Here is a 21,634-nt window from a genome sequence, read left to right on the forward strand (position 1 = left end):
GACACCAGTCACCTGCTCTTGCTACAGGTGTTGTCCTCCCTGACATTATTTCTAGGTCGTTCTCAGGAGCCAACTAACACGTCTTAGGATTATAATGGTATCACTGGGAGAAGCAGGTAGCCTTGGCTGTGGGAACAGCTACAAGGTGCCCAAGGTGGGTCCAACGCAGAGCTGCCCCATGGAAGGTAAGGATGACGTCAACAGCAAGAAGAGAGGAGAGGGGAGGTCTGGCTTCCCCTGCAGACCTGCCAGAGATTAGTGGAACAATCTGGACTGGCTTAGGTAGTAGCAAAGGAAACAGCTTTGGCTCCATTCATTATGTTGAAGATGGAGGAATCTGCAATTCCCAGTTCAGTCCTAGGGAACGCCCATTTCAATGGTGAGCTACTAGAAATTAGTGAATCTCATTTTTCCATGACTGGACTTAGACAGGTGCTCAAGACACAAATGGAGGAGAATAAATGCAGATCTTGTTGTTCAAGAGGCATTAGGTGGGCCTGGGAGCTCAGTTCTGGACAAACCCTTGAAGTGATGGTTGCCGCTGGTAATGGCATCACTATTCATAGATCGTTCATCAAAGACCTAGGACTCTCAAAATCCACATGGAAATAGAAGTTTCAGTGGTAGGAGATCACCCCAAGTGTCTCTTATATTCATCCCCAAACATGCTTATTTCCAGGGCTTTGTATTGGGCACTTTTTTTGGTCACTGTGACCAAATGCCTGACTTACAGTCAGAAACTGGGACTGTCCAGAGAGAGCTATGACACATGCCTCTTTCTCCCTTTGACTTGAGGAGTCCTCTTTGTATTTCCTGCTGATCTCCCAGGAATGGGAAGGGACAGGCGACAGAGGGAAAGATGACTCCAGGTACATGGTGAGGTCCCTCCCTAGAACATAGTGGCCATTAGTCCCTTACTGTCATCAACTGAAATGTAGCTGGGTAGGTTAAATAAGCCCACTGTTCATCAGAGTGCTGAGCCCTTTAAACTGCTTTGAAAATGTGGCAGCAGGTGCTTGTGTCTGCCCTAGTTATTTTAGGCATGTGCAAGTCTGTTACTGTTTGGATGTGAAATGTCTGAACCCTTTGTCCTCAACTGGTGGTGCTGTTTTGAGACATGGTGGCACATTTAGTAAGGCAAGGCCTACCTGGCGAAGTAGGTCATTGGAAGGCGGGTCATAGATGTATGGCCCAACCCCACTTCCAACTCAGCCTGTTTCCAGATCCACTGAGGTATGAGCATGGGGCCTCATGCTCCCAAAACCACAGGCAAGAGCAGCGTCTGCTACAGTGCTTCACCTACCATGATAGAGTGGCCACTCAACTGTGAGCCTTAATGAACCCTTCCTCCCTTAAGCCTTTTCTTGTCAGGTCATGGCCACCAGAAAGCACCTAATACAAAGTACCTAGTATGCTGTGGGGTAAGCACAAGGGGAGAACATTCTCACACTGCTCACTCCTTCATTCCCTATATTGATAGATCTCGGTGATGGGGCAACATAGCATGATGTGTCACCGTCCAGACAAAGCAGAGTCCATTCGGACTCCCTGGGATGCTCCAGCAGAGGCCAGAAGTCTATGGCCATCGAATGATCTGTATGGAACAGGGAGCATAGAGTTTGGAAAATCTGGGTATGAGTCCAACTTTCTTCTAGCAACATCTGATTGTGGAGGTGAACTCCCGCCCGATAATTCTATGTAAGGGATTTTAGTCTGTGCATCAGGTGAGATAACGTTGTGGAGAATATCATGTCAAGAAGGATAAGGAAACAAGCTTGGAGAGTGCTGGAGCAGTCAGGGAACATTGCTGTGGCATCCTCTGAGAGGAACTGGAACAATCAGGTTGGCTTAAAGCCCAGAGAGTGCCTATGAGCTTGTTTCCCCCTTGCTGCACTCAGTGGACCACAGCCCCATTTCCACGCTGCCTTGGAGTAACAGCTCCTAGAACAGAGCATTGCTCCAGGGCTTCCTGTTGGTGATGATCTTTGCCCACCTTTGCTTGGCCCTTCATCAGCACAATGTTGGAGATGACTGAAGCCTGCAGACCCCCAGACAGCTGCCCGAGCTGAGCTGTGCTCAGTGACCGAGTTGGTCTTGTGGTGCCCTGTAATGAAGAACCCAAGAGGGCAGGAATGAGCCACCTGTGACATCAGCCAAGGACAAGAGCCCCACCCTCTACCTCCTAAGGATGGTCAGTATAAGAGCTGGAAGGTGACTCATGGGACATCATTCAGATTCTGGTGGCTTGGGCAGGCAGCTTTTTCAAGGTGACCTGGCTGCAGACCAACAGTAAAGGCTCACACATGCTTGTGAAGGCAGTAAGCCAAGGGTAATAACACACAGACCACACTGCCTCCAGAATGGGCCCTGGAGGCCAAGCAAGATCTTCAGCTGAGTTTGAAACATCGCTATAAATTGTGCTCAGCTCAAAGCTCGTTTACCTAATGCCCTGCTTGTGCCAAGTACAGTGTAGAACCCAAAGATCAAAAGGAGAAGATGAATTCCAGGGGAGACCAATGCAGTTGAACCAGTTGCATCGAAGAAGCAGAGGGTGTCACCAAAGAGCAGTTTTGTGTCCCAGAGCCTCAGTGGGGAGCAGCATGGCTTAGTGTTTGTTAATGCTGACACTTTGGAAGCCACATCCATGTCCCAGATAGTTCTCCTGGCTCTGCCAGGTATCAGCTGATAACCTTGGAGAAATGACCTTGTCCCTCTGTGCCTCAGTTTCCTTCAGTAGAAGAACATTTTCAAAATGCCTATGTGCATGGCTTTGAGGAGTAATTAACTATGCTAACTATGCAGATGCTCAGCACAGGCTTCATCCTTAGGAAATGCCTATACATCCTTATTTTGCTATGTAATGCTTCAACAGTCTGTGACTTTCATGTTTCCTATCTGGCCATGTCAGCCAAGAGTGTGTAAGGGAGAGTGTGTAAGAGTGTGTAAGGATCCCTGCTCTCTAAGGTCTGGTGCTGCAAGGTGAGGCACACACATAACTAGCCTGTGGGGAAAGCAGGCTTTGAGACCATCACCCCTGAAGAAACAGCTCATCTCCTCACCCCACCTCCCCTCCCCTCTCCTGCTGTTCCTGTCCCTAGTCTTTCCTGTTGCTGACTTGAAGCTTTGTGTCCCTAAGCCCCACACAAGACTGTCTCTCCCCGCCCCACCCCCCATTCCAGAAACAACCCTTCTGGAATCCTGCTTTGCTGACTCCTTTGGAAGTCTCTATGCAGATAAAGGGAGACCATGAATGGGCATCAGTGATAAAATTGGCTTATCAATATCACTGGCCAGAGATGTAGTTGGTAAGGCATTATATTATTCTCTCTCTCTCTGTCCCCTCCCCCCCGTGTGTGTGTGTGTGTGTGTGTGTGTGTGTGTGTGTGTGTGTGTGTGTGTGTGTCTGGGACTCACATAATGGAAGGAAAAAGCCAGCTTCCATAACTTTTCTTCTGACGTCCACGTGCACACTGTTGCACTCCCCACCAGCCCCACACAAACATACACAGAGGCTCTAGACGATGTTAAAAAAAAAAAAAAAAGGTGCAACTTCAAGTCCAGTTCTGTTACATACTATCACAGTGAATGACAATACATTCCTTGTTTTGTCAAATCCAGAGTGCCTAGTCTTCTCACCTGAGATGTATTGTGTAGGTGAAATAAAGGGATTCTCCGGAAGATTTGGTTGAGACCTGGAGAACTGGGGTGGGAGGTGGGGGTCTCTATTGGCTCCTAAAAGCATAGAAGTGACAGCAGTTACATGTACCTGGCACAAGGGGGGGCTGATAGGTAGGCCTTCCTAGATGATTTTTGCCTAGTGAGATGCTTTAGCCACCTTAGCAAGCTCTCCGAAGTGGGCAGAAAGGCACTATTGCAGAAAATACATAGCCTCTCATCCTCCCATATGTCCAGGCCCCTCCCCTCCATTTTACCGAAACTGGGTAGTCCAGTTGTTGAGAGAGAGACTTCCTGTTGCTACAGAGAGAGTACGGCTGCCTGTCGGTAGGAGCTGCAGATTTCTTCGTCACTGGAAAATCAATTTCTCCTGTGCAATAGGGATTAACACCTAAACAGAGGTGGGAGTCAGGAAACAAAAAGGAAGATTTCATGTGTGTGCACTCATATGGTGACAAAATCAACCTCGCACATCCATCGCCAGCCCTTCTTTAGGTAGGGGTCTGTGAGGGTAGACCATCCAGCACCCAGGATGGTTAGTGTGGTCCTCCAGACTGAAGAAGGCACAGCATCATTCTAACTATTCATCTTGAATTTGGTGCTTCAGGATGCAACAGATTTCTTTACCAGAGTGGGTTCCTGCTCCACCCCTGTCCAACTCAGCAAGGGTGAGAGGGATTTCCTGCATGGTGTACATGTCACATGGTATGCCACATTATACTTGTAGTCCAGGCTGCCAGAGAGTTTCCAATCCCAATCAAAGGAGGGAGACAGCACAGAGGTTCCTGGTGTAGGAACAGAGCCTGGCGCCAAGCAGGGAGCCAATCAGTGATTATATGGAAGACTAGGCAGGGAGAAGGTGGGCCCAGGGGATTCTTCCATCTTCCATACAGACTACTGCCTCCTACACACCCCACACACAGGCAGAGGGCCCAGGGGTCCTCCATCTTCCCGTACTGCCTCTTACATACCCCTCACATAGGCAGACAACTTGAATCCTTGGGGATTTGTGGAAATGCAAACTATCAGCTCCCTGGAATATGGGGATCTCAATCTTCCTGTCATTCATCTGGCTCTATCACCACCCACCACCCACCACTCAACTACCTACCCCACCACTCACCACCCATACCCACCACCCACCACCCACCAAACTAGCCACCACCCACCAACCACAGACTCTCACAGTCAATTTGAAAACCTTTAGGGTTGACATACTTAACTCCTAATGTCTAGAGCTCTCCAGCTCAGATACAAAGTTAGCTGCATAGGTCATTTAAATTTATCTAATAGCCACACTGAAAGAGTAAAAGGAGGACCAGGCATAGTGGTGCACAGCTGTAATCCCAGCCCCCCACAGGGTAGGGAGAGGAGGATCAGGAGTTCAAGATCATCCTCCACTACATACTAAACTGGAAAAGAACCTAGGCTATCTGAGATCCTGTCTCAAACAAAACAAAAAAAAATCTAAATAAAACAAAAGAAGAGAGAGAGAGAGAGAGAGAGAGAGAGAGAGAGAGAGAGAGAGAGAGAGTTTCAGGACAGTCTGGCCTACACAGTATGACCCTGTCTCAAAGAACCAATTCAAATAGGATAATAATAATAACAATAATAGTAATATTGGTAGTAGTAGTAAGGATAGGAGGAAGAAGGAGGAGGAAGTGGAGAAAATGGATGTGACTGGTTTAATTATATTAATATATTTTTATTCTGTCCACTCTGTCTAAACTATGTCCCTCCAACATATAAACAATATGTAAAAAGATTAATGAGCAGCTCATGTTCTATTTTTCCTTGTACTTAGTCTTCAGTTGGGCATGTTCTCTAAAATTTCTGTGTTCTCTACAGGGAGCATCCATGTGCTCAGAAGTCATTGTGGCCAGTACACAGGGGGCAGGGTTCCAGAGACCTGGGAGGGGGGAGGTGACAGGGGCAGGATGATGATGACAAGATTTACCCAGCATTCTTCAGCCTGAGGAAGTAGACTGACCTTTATGGAAAGCCCAGCCCCCCCCCCCATCCCAAGGAAAAAGTGAGGTTGGTGGTGGTTCACAGGAAATGCAAGATGGATCAAGGTTGAGATTTCCTTTCTGTAGGGGCAGGGAATAGGAAAGACTTTTTTATAGACTAAAGAGAGGAAGTGACTAGCTAGGACAGGTTCAGAATGAGAGTCCCCAGAGGAGCAAGTAAAATACCTAAAGATAAAGGACAGAGGCAGAGGCACCATGGAAAGGGGGAGATTTGGGTTCTTTGGTGCTTGGAAAGTAGCTGGGGAAACTCCCTGCAAAGGTGGTTGCTTCCAGAAGTCCCTTCAGAATGATACACTCGTCTTCTGTAACTTGCAGGGACCAATTGCTCCCAGATGGGCCAGGAGGGAGCTGCACTGTCAAGACAGGATGCAGAGCTTCCATCAGAAGTGGTAGGAAGCCAGAGGTCACCGATTCCTAATCTGCCCAGGCACCACTTTTAGTGAGTGTTTAATAGGAATGCAGATCGATCACACCCCTACTGACCCACTGATGGGGACTAAGGCAACTCTCCTGGTGATGCAGCCAGTTTATCATAGGCCTTGGGGAGCCCCCATGTACTCCTTGCTTTCAAGTGAGCAAACAGAGGATCAAGGGCCTCATAGCTATAAATAAGTCCAGAGCATAAACCAGACCTTTGGGGTCCTGTGGCTTCTGCCCACAGCACTGACCTCTACTGGATGAAAGAGAGGGAGAGAAATAAGGACAAATAAATAGGCTGCCATTAGCAAAGACTGACAGTAGGTTGATGACAGAGCCATGGGCAAGTCCAGTGCAAGGTGTTAAGACCATGCTGAGCTGGGCTCTGCCCTTCTTGACCCAGGCAGTCACTGTGCTTTTAGGTGCTATGTCCCTGCCATGGATTCAGATCTGAATAAATGGAGGCCAGAGCAGGACTCTCCAATGCTCTAGCTGGTCTGAGTCCTCCCTCTCCCTCACTCTACCTGAAAATTACTTGTGGGTGTGCACCAGCCAACAGAGAAATGCATCAAAATTATTATCTCCAATGGGGGGAGGGTTAAAACCTGCTAGACCTACAGCACTGGCTGGGTTGATAGTAGATGTGGTTAGAAACCCAGCTCTGAAGCCCAAAGAGTTTTAGAAAGAGTATCTGTAAGTTGAGGGGAATATGCAACAATAATAACGAGTTTGCACTTTGAAGCTAAGTTGAATTATGAGCTGGAAGAGTTAATTGGCAAAGGAACTAAAATAAATAACACTAAGTTCTTTGTCTCTCATAAAAGGAATAATTGAGAAATTTTACTCTGATTTATTTATTAATTAAGTTTAATAAATTAATTAGTTAATTTAAATTTAAAGAAAAGCTGAAGTGGAAATAGAATTGAACAGATTCTAGAAACCTGAAACAAGATACACCAAGAGGCAGAAAACAAGCTATTATGGGAACACAATGCAGAATGAACAAATAAAGGATGGGGTCTTGTCCGGATGGCTCAGTGGGTAAAGGCCTTTGCCGACAAGCCTGGCCACCTGAGTTTGATCTCGAGGTCCCACATGCTCAAGTTGTCTTCTGACCTCCATATGATCACACACTCTGTGGCAAATGCCCCCTGCTCTCCTCCCTTCCTTCCTTCCCTCCCCCATCCCTCTCTGTCTGTCAGTCTCTCTCTCTCTCATACACACACACACACACACACACACACACACACACACACATGCTAATATTTTTTAATGGGAATGGACAAGAACTGACCATCAATAGTGATGCTAGTCTTCAGCTAATCATTTAGGAAAAAATACAATGCTTCTTACTTCATATAAAATGCTAAACATTATAAATATAGCAAGTTTGATATGGAGATAAATCATTTATAAAGTAGAGGAAAAATATAAACACACAATTCTGGTTGGTTTCTGTCAACTTGACACAAACCAGAGTCACCTGCGAAAAGGCAACATCTGTTGAGGAATGCCTCCATCAGATTAGACTGTGGACAAGTCTGTGAGGCATTTTAATGGTTGCTAATTAATGTGGGAGGGTCCAGCCCACTGCTTGGCAGTGCTGCCCCTGGGCAGTAGACCCAGGTTATATAAGCAAGCAGGATTATACACAGTTATCCTCCATGTTTCCTGCCTCTGGGCCTGCCTGAGTTCTTGTTCTGACTTCCTTCCCCCGTTGATGAATTGTGATAGTAAAGTAAGCCAGATGAACCCTTCTTGCCAACACAGCAACAGAAAGCAAATTAAGATGCATACATATTTAATATTCTTCCAATATGGGAGAAAGTTCATGGTAAAAGGGAAAAAGATCAAGTCTGATAGTATAAAAATCAAAGCATCTCCAAATGAAAAACTACATAACTAGTGGAAGTGTGTGTGTGTGTGTGTGTGTGTGTGTGCATGCATACACATGCATGTGTATTTGAAAAATCCAACATTCAACTACTAATTTAACCAAAAGTTTTGTAAATTAGTAAGACAATGATGACCCCAATAGAAAACTAGTAAGAGTCACCAAAACAAAATTAAAAAGAAATATACCAAATAAATGAAAAAAATTTTTCAGTCCACCTAAAGAGACCTGTTTTCCAGCTGTTTGGTAAGCCCATGTGCAAGTAAGTAATGGGTTGCATAAGAAACCAAACACACACTTAAAAGCCAGCCAGATATGCTGCAAGCCTGGAGGCCATTACCTTCTAGGGCCTGAAGGGCACAGGAAAAAAATTGTGTCAGTGAAAGCCAGTGAGCCACTGCCAGGGAAGACAGGCCACTTAAGTGATAGACAGTCAAGGGACCAGGGAGAACAGCAATACCATTGCTCTAGCCTATAGACAGCCACTGATTCTTTCAGTAACTGAACTCAGTTTGGATCCAGAAGTTTGGGAGGTTTGTGCTATTATCTGGGGGATCAGTTCCCAGGATACCAGCATGGCTGGCTTCACGGACATATGGCCTGAGCAGTCACCGGGCCTGTGGTCAGAAGACTCCCAGCTTGGTTTAATGCTGGGCTGTTGCCACTTTGAAATTCTTAATAATAATTTTGAACAGGCTTCCTTGGTTTCATTTTAGACAGAGCCCCCCACAAAGTGTGTAAGTGGTCCCAGGTGCTAAGCAAGGCAGAGAAGCAGAAACAGGCAAGAGGCAGACAGAAAGCCTGTGCAACAAATATTTAAAATAATAATAATAATACAGTGTGAAGTGGGTGATCATGTCTGCTGCTGAAGGAACGTCAGGCTAGTTTGGCAGTGTGACCCAAGTCCTTAGGCTGTATCTACCTAGCACTTAAAGCAAAATCCAACTCCCAGGCCATTACACTAACAAGAAACCAAGTTATACAGGCATCCAAACAATGGCTTGTAGGTGTCACAGAGTAATGAGGCCTGGAGAGTCAAAAGAAATGCCCCAAAGTCAAACAGATAATCACTTCCAAGGAAGTTGGATCCCAATCTAGACACAATGGCCCTCAAATGTGCTGTCTTTCATTTTGCTTTGGTTGGGGGAGTGTGTTGGTTTTGAGACAGATCTGCTGTAGCCCAGCCTGGCCACACACTCAATGTATAGAGTCCAGGCCAGCTTTGGACTCCTCCTCATCCAATCTTTAGGGCTCATATGATGGGACTATAGACACCACCACACTCAGCTTTCAAGTATTCTTAGTCATTCACCCATCACTTCCTCCTATGGGGTTGTCACTCAATATTCACAAGAACTAATGGCATCCAGAAACCCCACACACAAAAAAAATTTAGGTACTTCTCCACATTCTGTATAAACTTACTGCATCATTACCACATAATAGATGCATATAAGTGCACTACTTATGCTAGATTTTTATAAGACAACGAGAAAAGAATCCACACATTTTTTTCTGTAAAAATGTGATTTTTTTCAGGTATTTCCCCTTTACAGATATGGAGGCTAACTGGAGTTCCCTTTAGGAATCAGTATGGGTGGAAAAATAATTTCATGTATAAAGTAAGCAATGTGGATTATACTAATGGAAGAATGAAAATAATGCAAATATCTAATAAGAGAGAGTTGGTCTACTAGACTGTAACTGTTCATACAATGAAATTCTGTATTTCTATTAAAAATGGTGTTTAGAATGGAATTTCCAGTGACTTGTGCATACAAGTTTTCTGTAGTCACGTGGAATTAACTGAAAAATGTTAGCACAGCTTAATGTTAACATCTCTAGTGTGATCTGAATTTCTTGCTGCTTTTCTCCATTCTTCAGATTCTATTTACAGTAACCAAGAACACTGAGGTCTTCTGATCTTGGGCCCTGTCATATCACAGGGGGGTTGGGGTAGGGCAAGGCTGGCTCAGCACAGGAAGTGTGCCAGCACTCAGGGTAGGAACAAACATTCTGCTCTTCTCCCCAGACCAGCTCTTCCCAGCATGTCAAGCAACCAGAAGAGCTGTCCACAGAGACATGGCCAAGCCAATGCAGAACTTCTCTAGCTCCCTGGGAAGCACACCCAGGAAGCATGCTCTCTGAGAGACAGACAGCTGCTACCTTGGTTTACCCTTGATAACCCAGGAAGGACCCTGCCCCCTGGCCTCCCCCATAGCACTGACAGTCCTGGTGTTCAGGAGCAGTTAAGCCCTGTAATGGTTTGAATGATAACATCCCCCATAGACTCATGTATTGGAACACTTGGTCTCAAGTGCCCCTTAAGGAGGCCTAGGAGGTGTGGTCTTGGTGAAAGAAGTATGAGAGGCAGGTTTGAGAATTTAAACATTCCTGTTTCCATTTCTCCCTCTGCTCTGTGCTTGGGGTTCAAGGTGTGAGCACTCAGCAGCCTGTTGCTGCCACCATGACTGTTTGCTGTCTCCTCCTGCCATGATGGACTCTAACCCTCTGGAATTATGAGCCAGAATAAATGCATTCTTTAAGTAGCCTTGGTCATGGTGTTTTGCCACAGCAACAGAAAAGAAACGAATATAATCTGTTCCTGGAAATATTTTGGCAAGATACTCACTGGTGGAGTTGCTGCGTGTCCTTTGGTGGCAGGCTTTAGGGAACAGGAAGTTGCTACTTTGTGCGTCTGGTTTTCCAGTCTTTTCTCTAGAGGAAGTTGTAGAAGGTTCCTGTGAAAACAGTTTCCATCTTTTTTATTCAGCAAATTAAGAGTTGAAATGAATGTTTAGCATAATGAGGCATTGTCATGGACCAGAGAAATATCTGTTGATTTGTCTGTCTCTCTACTGAAATAGCAGGCACTTTGAGGGCTGGGATTTAGGACCAGTCTTAACTATTTATTCACAGATAAACATTTACTTAAATCAAAGGTACTTAACAAATAGAAATTACATAACTATTAAAGGAATGCAGCAAATGTTGAATGCATATGTCAGGGTTTTGACTTGGGGAATTCAGCAGTGATCAACACAGGCAAAGACTTTTTGGATAACTGGCATTTTAGTAAAGAAAGACTATCAGGAAACAAAGGTAAAAGATCACCACAGAGAATGACAAGTGGCCTGCATGGAGAGCCCTGGAGACCCGTGCTAGAGATGATGGGGGTGCTACATCGTGCTGAGATAGGCACTCACAAAACTACTATTGACAGTAGAGTTTTAAAGCACTGAATCAGCCATGTATTCTTCTGGGTATTGTGGTTTTATTATATTGCTGGTTTCTATTTGCCAGCATTTAATTTAGAGCCTTAAAAGTCAATATCAAGTCAAATTGTTTACAATTCTCTTTTGTTTCTGCCTTACCATATTGAATGATTTCACTTTTTTTATAGCAATGATTTTATATGAATAGTTTCTAGGGGTGGGAAGATGGCTCAATCTATAAAGTACTTGCTGCACAAGGATGAGGACTGGAGTTTGGATCCACAGTCCCATATAAAAAGCCAGGTTTAGCAGTTTATGCCTGTCATCTATGCGCTGGGGAAACAGAGACAGATGGACCCTGGGGCCCACTGGCCAGGTCTTGCTGAATCTGAGCTTCCAGGCTCAGTTTGAGATACTGTTTCCAAAACATGAGGTGTAGAGTGAATGAGGAAGGTAGTCAGTGTTGACTTCTGATCTCTGCATGTACACATAGGTATACACACACAAGCAACACAGGCCACACACATACACACACACACACCACCACCACATCACACCACATGCACAAACAACACACACCACACATACACACACTATACCACACCACACACACACACACTATACCACACCACACATACACACACTATACCACACCACACATACACACAAACTATACACACACACATACTATACTATATATATATATATATATATATATATATATGTACTACACACACACAAACCACACACACAAATAGTATATATATATACTACACCACACACACACACACCACACTACACCATACACACATAATACTTTCACACTCCCACACACAAACAACACATATACACAAACCACACACACTACACCATACCACACACACATACACCAAACAAACCACACACACAAACAACACACACTGCATAAACCACACACACACACACACACACACACACACACACGAGTCAAGCATGAAATTTTCATTGTACTGAGTATGTTAAACAACATAGTTGGTCTCATTTTTCTATCAGGGTGGAAGAAACTATGTGACTTCCTTGTATGAAAAGAATCTAGAAGGACTACTCTCTCTTTTCTTTGAGATATTACAAGTGGACAGTGAGGGTAAAAGGATTACTTTACTTCAGCTCCTGGGTCTTTCTACTTTGTAACTTTACAAAGACTGTGACAATTTTTTGAGATACACTGCTTCTCATTTACTACTGCAACCTCCCGTGTGTGTGTGTGTGTGTGTGTGTGTGTGTGTGTGTGTGTGTGTGTGTCAGGGAAGCGGTAGGTGGGAAACTCTCTAAAGGTAGGCACAGCTACGGTTGAATGACTAGGTAAATGACCTTTGGATATTTGTCACTGGACCTGGAAGTATAGCTACAGACAGTGTAGGTGTTTGGGGGCAGGCACTTATTGCTGCAGTGTCCTGGAGACTCCTAGTCTATCTGACATGACCACCTTTGTGAGAAGGCAGAGATAGCAGGGACTGGTTAACTGCATGTGCCCAGTGAGTACAATACCCAGCACCTGGTGCGTGGCCAGAGAACAGAGAGAATGCCCTCTGCTCTGCCTCTCGTGGGGTACCTCCTTGAGGCCTCAGCAGCGCTCAGCAGCCAGCACCAGGCCTCACCACCACCAGCAGGCCTGCACTGAAGACACTGATGGCCTCTGCCCCGCTGCTTTCAGGGTTCCCCTCTGCTCTCTGCTGTGTCACTGATGGCAGGCTAGTGACCCTGGGCCCACCCCACCTGCACCATGACACACAGCAACTTCTCACGGGTTCCAGAGTACAGTTAGGCCCCCTCCATGGCAACTGTTTGGACAATTGTTTCTCCTGAGGGGCACACTCCTTTTGAGTTTTGAAAGAATTTTATGCCCAGTGGTGGAGTTAACCAGGTGAGCTTTGTAAGCAACCTGGATCCAGAAGCCCACTAACAGCCTTTCAAAACTAAGCTATATCCAGTCTGGCGCAAGAACTCATGCAAGAAACCACAAATCAATTCCCCTTTACTTCCTGTGTAAGCCAATGTGAAAATCAGAGAAAAGTCTGGGCAGACTCCTAGGCAGTCATTTCTCTTTTTAGCAACAGATGGTGCTGTGTTAGCCAGAACAAAATCACCCATCTTTAAGCTGTGCTAACCCAATAAATTCTTTACAAGCTATAAAAGCTGTGATTAAATACAGGAGGCAGTTGATTTTGTTGAGTTCTTGAGAATCTAATTTTAAATAATTAAGTATATGATCTCCTTCTTTGAACACACTGGAATATCCACCCTAATATCTAAAAGATATTTCTCTTTTTTTAATGGTATTTTTTCTTTTTATTATTTATTTTTATTTTTAAAACAATTTTATTTTACATACCAATCCTAGTTCCCTCTCCCTCCCATCTCCTGCTACCCCCACATTCTACACACCACACCCTCAACCCATCCACTCCTCTGAGAGGGCCAGGCCTCCCATGGGGAATTAACAAAGTCTGTCATACCACTTGAGAAAGTACCAATCCCCCACCCTCCCCCCATATCTAGGCTGAAAAAGATGCTTCTTAATGACAGTAGTAGGGAGAGGGCGTGTCCCAACTCTACCTCAAAGACTTCACTCCTCTACCATCTGCATTTAATGCACTCCAGTGCAACGATGGCAGAAGTACCGATCTAATGTGGCCTTGGGACCTTTGCAAGCCTACTAAACAAGCAGCTAATTGGTCTACTTGTCCAAGGGTGACCCTTATCTTTTTTTTTTTTATTATTATTAGATAGTTAGATCTTTATTGCTTGCTTTGAAATTACATTCTATTTTTACTTCACTAAATTGTTTGTTTTAGCTTTAATTTTTTAATTAATTTATTTTTATAATCCAATCCCAGTTCCCCCTCCCTCCTCTCCTCCAGCTCCTCCCAACTCCCATCTGCTCCTCAGAGAGGGTAAGGCCTCCCCTAGGAAGTCTACTAAGTCTGCCCCATCATCTCATTGAGGCGGGACCAAGTGTGACCCTTGTTCTTAAAGAATTTTTGAGACATGTATTCAGACTGCATATTCCCACTTTCAGATGTTTAATAATGTGAAAGTAAGTAAATGGGATACACACAAGACAAGACATGCTAAAGTTATTTTTAAAATAGTGTTTAAAAGAGTTTTTTAGTGCAATTATACATTATCTGTAAGTTTTAAAATATTTTATAATAGTCTGACTATAATGAAATAAAAAGTACAATTCCCAGCATTCTCATGGCAGCTAGAAACTATCTGTAACTGCAATTCTAGGGGATTCTATGCTAACCTCTGGCTTCCATGATGCATACATGCACATGGTACACAGATATATATCGGGCAAAATACCCACACACATAGCATAAATAAATTTCATATGTTTAAGATGTCAAACGTGGCGACCTCCTCAGCCGGAAATGTGTGTCAAGATGGAAGGTAGGGTGGTGAGACCAGCAGTATTGGCTTCTTCCTGAGTCCAAACTTGTCATGCCATTGCTCAGGCTCAGTTTCCTTTTCTGTAAACTGAAAGGTATACAGCCATCCCTCACCACCACTTCCTGCTCTGCACTCTCAGTGCAACTGATGAGTATGTTTAAAGCCTCCGGGCTGCTTCCCTTTCTGAAATGATCGCACATCAGAAAATGATTTACAAGTCTCAGACTGCTTCCCTTGGCTCCCAGGGGAGCCTGGCCACTCTGGACAAGCATGTCCTGGGTGGGGCAGCTTCTTATCAAAGGAGTCTCTGTAGCAAGTCCACGGAGGCCTCCCTCTGCAGTACACAGAACAGAACACTTCTGTTCCTGCTCCCAAGGTGGGGCTTCTCTCCAGGCTGGGGCTTTGTCACTGCGGTCAAAAGGCTAACATAGTCATTAGAACACACTTCCCCTTGATTTCATCAGACTCTATGGCCATGACAGCCATTCTGTAGGCAATGTACCCCTCCGTTAGCTAGTCATCCATCTCTGAACCAACCAGTCCCAGAGGGACCAAATGGCCTTGGGGTTCACTGTGCAGCAAGCTCTTCACAGTACTTTCGCCAACATTAAGATCAGTCATATCACTTCTAGGGACAAACAGCCAACTTTATAAATGGAAATGTACATAGTCCTCATGGAATGAGAGGACGAACCCAGAATGATGTGATGAATTTGGGGGCATTGCATTCTACAAGCAAAATGATTCCAGAGCTAAACTTCTCCCGAGGCTTACAAGTCCCATTGCTTCACTGGGAGAGCCCATTTTGCATGTGGACGTCTAGCTGGCATCAGGGACAAACTTGGCACTCTGGAGCTTGCTGGCTGCATTCCTCCTCAATGGAAACCTTTCCGTTTGCTTTTGAACAGAGTTGCTGTGACTGCTGCCTCTGAGAGAACTGCACAGCATAACCCAACGATGCCCAGCAAGGTCCATTTCCTATGGTTGGCTTGACATTGCAGCAACAGGCTTTGATATGTAAGTCGCAAGCATACATGAGTGGGTTCCAGCAGACGGCTCTGGGGCAGCCACCTGGTCACATGGATGGTGCTGCTTATCTGAACAAGCACTTCCAGGACTTCCCTTAGATGTCCACTCCTCTCATCTGCAGGATGACCACTGTCACCAGGTCCTTGTAAGTCCACCTTCTCAAGTCTCCCCAGAGCACCATTCTCACCCCTGTCACAGTTCAAGGTCCGGGCCCAGTTCAGTCTACTATAATGGTCTCTGATACCGTGAAAGAATATTTCTAACAGACAGTTCTAGGACAGATGAATTTCTACATATGAGTTGGACTCCTATCTCACACCATACACACAATGTAACTATTTAGAAAGGAGGTCAAGAAAGAGTGCTATTAGGTGAAGGGGAAGGACAGAAAACATGCAAAAGGACACAGAGTTGTGGAAGAAGATATAAAGCTGCTAATGTTTGTGGTGATATGTTGCTTATGATCTAATAAAGCCTCTGCAGATCAGAATGCAAAGATAGCCACAGCCATAGAAGCTGGCCAGTGGTGGCACACACCTTTAATCCCAGGATTCAGGAGACAGAGACAAATGGACCTCTGTGAGTTCAAGGCCACACAGGGATGCACAAGAGTGAATCAGTTTAAAAGAGAAGCAGAGTTCACCCCTTTAATCCCAGCACTAGAGAAGTATATAAGATAGGAGTGGGGCATTCAGTATTCAGTACCCTGGCAATTAGTCTCCAGAGATGGTAAGGACAGGATCCCTCCCCCAGCCTTGGTAGAGGTAAGAGCTATAGACTGCTTTACTTCTCTGATCTTCAGCTTGAACCCCAATATCTGTCTCTAGGTTTTTATTATTCATGCTACAAATGCTGTATGTATGTATGTATGTATGTATGTATGTATATAGTTTCAACTCTATCAGATTTTTTTTTGGCGGCAGGGGTCGGGGGAGGGCGGATGTCAGGTGATGTGTAGGTGTATAAAGATGTAATTGATAGTGAAAGTATGAAACTCTAATCCACATCCCACAACTTCAGAATGGCATTCTGTTTCCTGAGAAGCACAGAGTTGGGGGCTGGGCAAGTCTTTGAGTGGCTAACTTAATCTAGCTGTGTGTGATATTTTCATTTTAGAGTTCATCACAATTAAACAATTTTATAATAAAAGAAAAGAAAGTGGTGGATTACATTGTATCTCCCACCACCACGGGGACAGTCAGTAAAAAATGCTGATAAAACTAACTTTTCTGTGTCATGAAAGTGGTGTAAAATTCAAGCAGACAGTACAGGCTTTCAGCCTTCATCCATGTGCGCCGATATCATGTGGGTGTCATGGTGTTGGGAATGGAAATGGAAAGAATAATTTTCCAAATATATTCCAGCTTTAAAATAATTGAGGAAAACTCCATTAATCTCTTCATATGACCTGCTAGTTGTCTCACTTGCACATTAAAAATATTTTTGAATGTATAAAAATTAAGATAGATGGCACCTAAGAAATGACACCCTAAGCTGACCTGTAGTCTACACATGAATTGGGAACAGGTGAGCCTGCACCCACCCACCCACATGAATCTACATATGTATGACATATACACATATAAATGTAAGGCACTGAAACTGTTATGGAAAACAAGTTGAAGATTTGACAAAAAAAAAAAAAAAGTTGTGTTATGAGCAGTTTTCCCACCAGCCTGGTCCCAGAGCTGCACCAGCCCCAATAACACACAGGGACACCAAATTAGATATAAAACTGTTGGCCAGTTACTAGCATTTCTTATTGGCTAGCTCTGTCTTAAATATTAACCCATTTCTATCAATCTAAGTATTTCCACATGATCTTATCTTACTGGAGAGATGGTCCGGACACCTTCCTACTCTCATATCCTACATCTTGACCCTCTATTACATCTCCCCAAATCTTCCTTGTCTCCTAATCCCACCTATCTTGCCTTGCTATTTGCCAACCATGCTTTATTCACTAACCAATAAGAGAAACATATTTACAGAATGACATCTCCCATCAAAGTTGTTTTGCTGTGAATTTTCAAGACAAGGTCTCTCTTGAATATCCTAGAACTCACTATGTAGACCAGACTGGCCTCTAACTTATAGAGATCCACCCGCCTCTGCCTCCAAGATGCTGGAATTAAAAGCATGTACCACTACACCTAGCACAATATGTCAAAAATTGTAATACAGTATCATCCAACAATTACACTTTTAGGTATATACTTAAGACAATTGAAAACACACACCCATGTTTTTTAAAAAAAACAACTTACACAGGTGCTCAAAGAAGGATTATTCATACTATCCAAAAATAGAAAAATATTCAGTGTTGAGTAATGATAGGTAAGTGGCTGGAATGTAGGATATTCATAAATTATAATATTGTATTTTGATTAGAAGTAATAAAGGGCTAATTCAGTCTACAACACAAATGACTGGAAATTGTCATAATAATCAAAATAAGCCAGTGGAAAATATTACATATGTATGACTATCTATGAGATGTCCAGCACTATGCTGATGGGAATGGAGTGGGTATGATCATAGTTTCTGAAGCTCATGGTCTTTATACGGAACAGGGATAGGACAGAGATGTGAGCCCTGAGGAGCTGCTAAAGCCTGTGAGGTTTCTTTTGAGGTGGCAAATGGTTTTGAGGTGGTAAATGGTTTAGTTAGGAGTGTGGTTGTACAGTTCTACAGATATGATGAAACTACAGAATATTATACTTTAATTACATGATATATGAACTGTATAATAAAACCACTCAAAGAGACCCAGAATGGTGGTATGTGCCTACACTCCTAGAACCCAGGAGTCTGAGGCAGATAGTTCTTAAATCACCCATGAGTTCAAGTTTAGCCTGTATTACGTAGCAAGATCCTATCCTATCTAACACAGAGAGAGAGCAAAGTATAATAGCACCTGTGATGACCATCAAGAACCCTGGTATTCAGTCTCCTATTCTCAAATTTTATTTTAGGAAATAATTGTATAAAATACATACAGATGTTTGTACAAGGATGTTCATCACCATACCTGTAAAACAGAAAACACTGGTAGGTGTAACATTCAAGGACGAGGGATGATCATGCATTCCCTGCTGTGGTGACCACTGACTGTGATCCTTCAGCAAAAGCCAAGTAACAGATTTAAGTGGGATGGAAACCTACCAATGAAAAAGCATCCTTACCAGGCATAGCTGGAGGCCAGGGCTACATTAAAATCTGCACAATAGCTTTTTGAGAAATAAGCAAAGCCCAGACTCTGCTGTGGTTCGGAGATCATTTGCTCAGCCACTGAATTTGGACTTTGCTGTTTGTAGCATTATGTGATGCACAGACCAAGAGTAATCTCAGTGGCTGGAGCTTAACATCCCCTTTGCATCAAGTGGACTGTTCAAAGGATTGTCTCCTTATTTTAAGTATGAACTAAAGTGAATTCATGCCACCCCCGAGGAAATGAAAGGAGATTATAGTCCAGATATAGCTCTGAGAGAAGGAGGAATCCCCTGAGAACTGACTACTACCAGTGAGCACGTGTAGGAGCCACAGCCCTAATTGATGCCACATGGATCCCTTACAACCCTCTAGACAAGAATTTGGTTGATTCTGCTCCAGCTTAATGATGCCCCAACTACCCCACAGGAGCAATTTGAATCTTCTGTGGAAGAACCAGCATTGCCTGGGGGCCCCCAAACACCCATGGAGAAAGTGGTGGGACATAGGAGTCATCAGAGCAAACAGTCAAGTAAAAATAAAACTCAACTGCAACATGGTCTGATCAGAGAAAGCCGCAAGAACCACACATGTGAAAGCCAGACCTACACAGACTGCAAAAGTAACACTCTTCATGTTTTAAAGACTTTAAGGAAGTGATTGAAAATTCAGAGCAGAAACTGAAAATCTCCCAGCAGGCTCAAAAAATAAATTAATATTCAGAAGTAAACAAACTGAAGAGGGTATTTAGACAGCATTGAAGGGATGCCAAGAGAGCTGGGACATAGGTTTGAAAAATATCCAAATGGCAACAAAGATGTGGAAAATACGAATGAGAGCTTAAAACAGCATCCTAGACAGTGACAAGCCTGCCCACTTAGCAAATTTCCAGAATGAAGAAACCTATATCATCTGTCTTTCTGTCTTCTATCATCTATTTATGTCTGTCTGTCTGTCTATCTATTTATCCATCTATCTAATACTTCACATGACAACATCTGAAAGACATTAAACCACAAAACACATCAAACGAACAAATCCTAAGTAAAATAAATGGAAATGAAAACATAACAAAAAAATTTCTGAGGAGAAAAAAAAAAAAAACCACTCAGATATGTAGTTCTTAAACGCAGTAGGCAGGTGCTAGGGAGCTGGCTCAGTGGGTAAGAATACTTGCTGGGCAAACATGAGGACTGAGTTTGCATCCTAGAGCTAAAGTGAAATGCCAGGCATGGTCATGTGTACACCTGTATTCTCAGCCTTTGGGGGAGGGGTGGGGATAGTAGGATTGCTGGGGGCTTCATGGCCACCAGTCTAGCTCCATGCTCTGTGAGAGACTCTGTATAAAAAGAGTAAGGTGGTTGGGGCCCTAGAGAGGTGGCTCAGCAATTAAGATCACTAGCTGCTTTTGCAGGGATCCAAGGTTCAATTTTCAGGCCCCACAGGCAGCTCAAACTGTCTGTAACTTCAGTCCCAAGAAATCCAATATTCTCCTCTTCCAGCCTCTGCAAGCGCCAAGCATACAAGTGATATGCAGACAATACATGCTGGCAAAACACCCTAGCCTTAAAATAAAGTTTGTGTGTTTATACATATATGTGTGTATATAGATATATGAAAGAGAGAGAGAGAGAGAGATGGGAGATAAGCAACAAGTCAGGTACTACTGACAGATGAAAATCCTGAGCAAAAAAGTCTCTCTATATACAATGAAATTCATCAACTTCTGGATGTTCCAGTTATTCACAGCTGAGCATTCTAAGATTCCCAGTTGGTCACTGAAAGTGTGGATGATATACACACACACGCACACACACACACACACACACACACACACACACACACACACACACACACACGGTCGGGAATGGTGAATCAGAAACTCGGCATCTTCCTCTAGCCTGCATATCCACATGCATCTGCAAACACCACACAAACATAAACCGCATACACACAAATAAATTAATTGTTCTGAGAAGCAGGCAGAGAGAAAAGAGAAACTATCTTTGAACAGGAAATAATTAACTCACTTCTCAGTAGGAACTGTGTAAGACAAATAACAGGAAACAAGTCATTAAAAACCATATGTCTGTGGGGTGGAGTGAGGTTAAAAATGAACAAAAAATAGATTAAAAAACGGGTGCCTAAAAACATGTACATACAAGCAACACAAAAGAGACCCAGGAGGCTGTGTTTATATGTTAATTCATTTATATACATACACATAATGAATAATTAAATGCAAATAATTAAATAAAAAGAGGTCAGATTTGAGAGGGGGTAGGAGATATAGAAGGATTTGTGGGCCGAGTTGATAGTAATAAGTATACATATATGAAATTAAAAACAAAATAAAACTAAAACTTTAATAAAAAAGGGAGAAATAAATGCTAAGCAAAATAAAACTGGCACACGTAATAGAAAAATACAAATTTATTTTTTATATTACGTGTGGCTGTTTTTCCTGTATGTCTGTGCACCTACTTTGTGCCAGTTGCCCACAGAGGTCGGAAGAGATACTAGATTCTCTGGAACTAGAGTTTCAGATGGATGTGAGTTCCCACAGGGGTTCTGGGAATTGAACTTGGGTCCTGTGGTAGTTTGAATGTAATAGGCCCCCATAAGAGTAGATATGGTCTTATTATAGGAAGTGTGTCACTGTGGGGCAGGCTTTGAGGGTTCCTATGCTCAGAATACTGCCTAGTGAGTTGTTTGACTTCTTGTTGCCT

At 43.6% G+C, this 21,634-nt stretch overlaps 1 protein-coding gene across 1 annotated transcript in view; it reads right to left on the minus strand.

Annotated features, from left to right (window-relative positions):
* The window catches only part of Il16 (interleukin 16), a 96,864-nt gene that overhangs the window by 33,438 nt on the left and 41,792 nt on the right, over nucleotides 1-21,634 (minus strand). The window contains exons 3-5 of the mRNA XM_051206673.1: nucleotides 10,649-10,757; nucleotides 3,933-4,066; nucleotides 1,994-2,104 (exon numbers count right to left, since the gene is read on the minus strand). Of these exons, the coding sequence (XP_051062630.1) occupies nucleotides 1,994-2,104; nucleotides 3,933-4,066; nucleotides 10,649-10,757 (354 nt within the window). The remainder of the gene's footprint in view (nucleotides 1-1,993; nucleotides 2,105-3,932; nucleotides 4,067-10,648; nucleotides 10,758-21,634) is intronic.

The sequence above is a fragment of the Phodopus roborovskii genome, unplaced genomic scaffold, assembly GCF_943737965.1.
Source record: "Phodopus roborovskii unplaced genomic scaffold, PHOROB, whole genome shotgun sequence".
Lineage (NCBI taxonomy): Eukaryota > Metazoa > Chordata > Mammalia > Rodentia > Cricetidae > Phodopus > Phodopus roborovskii.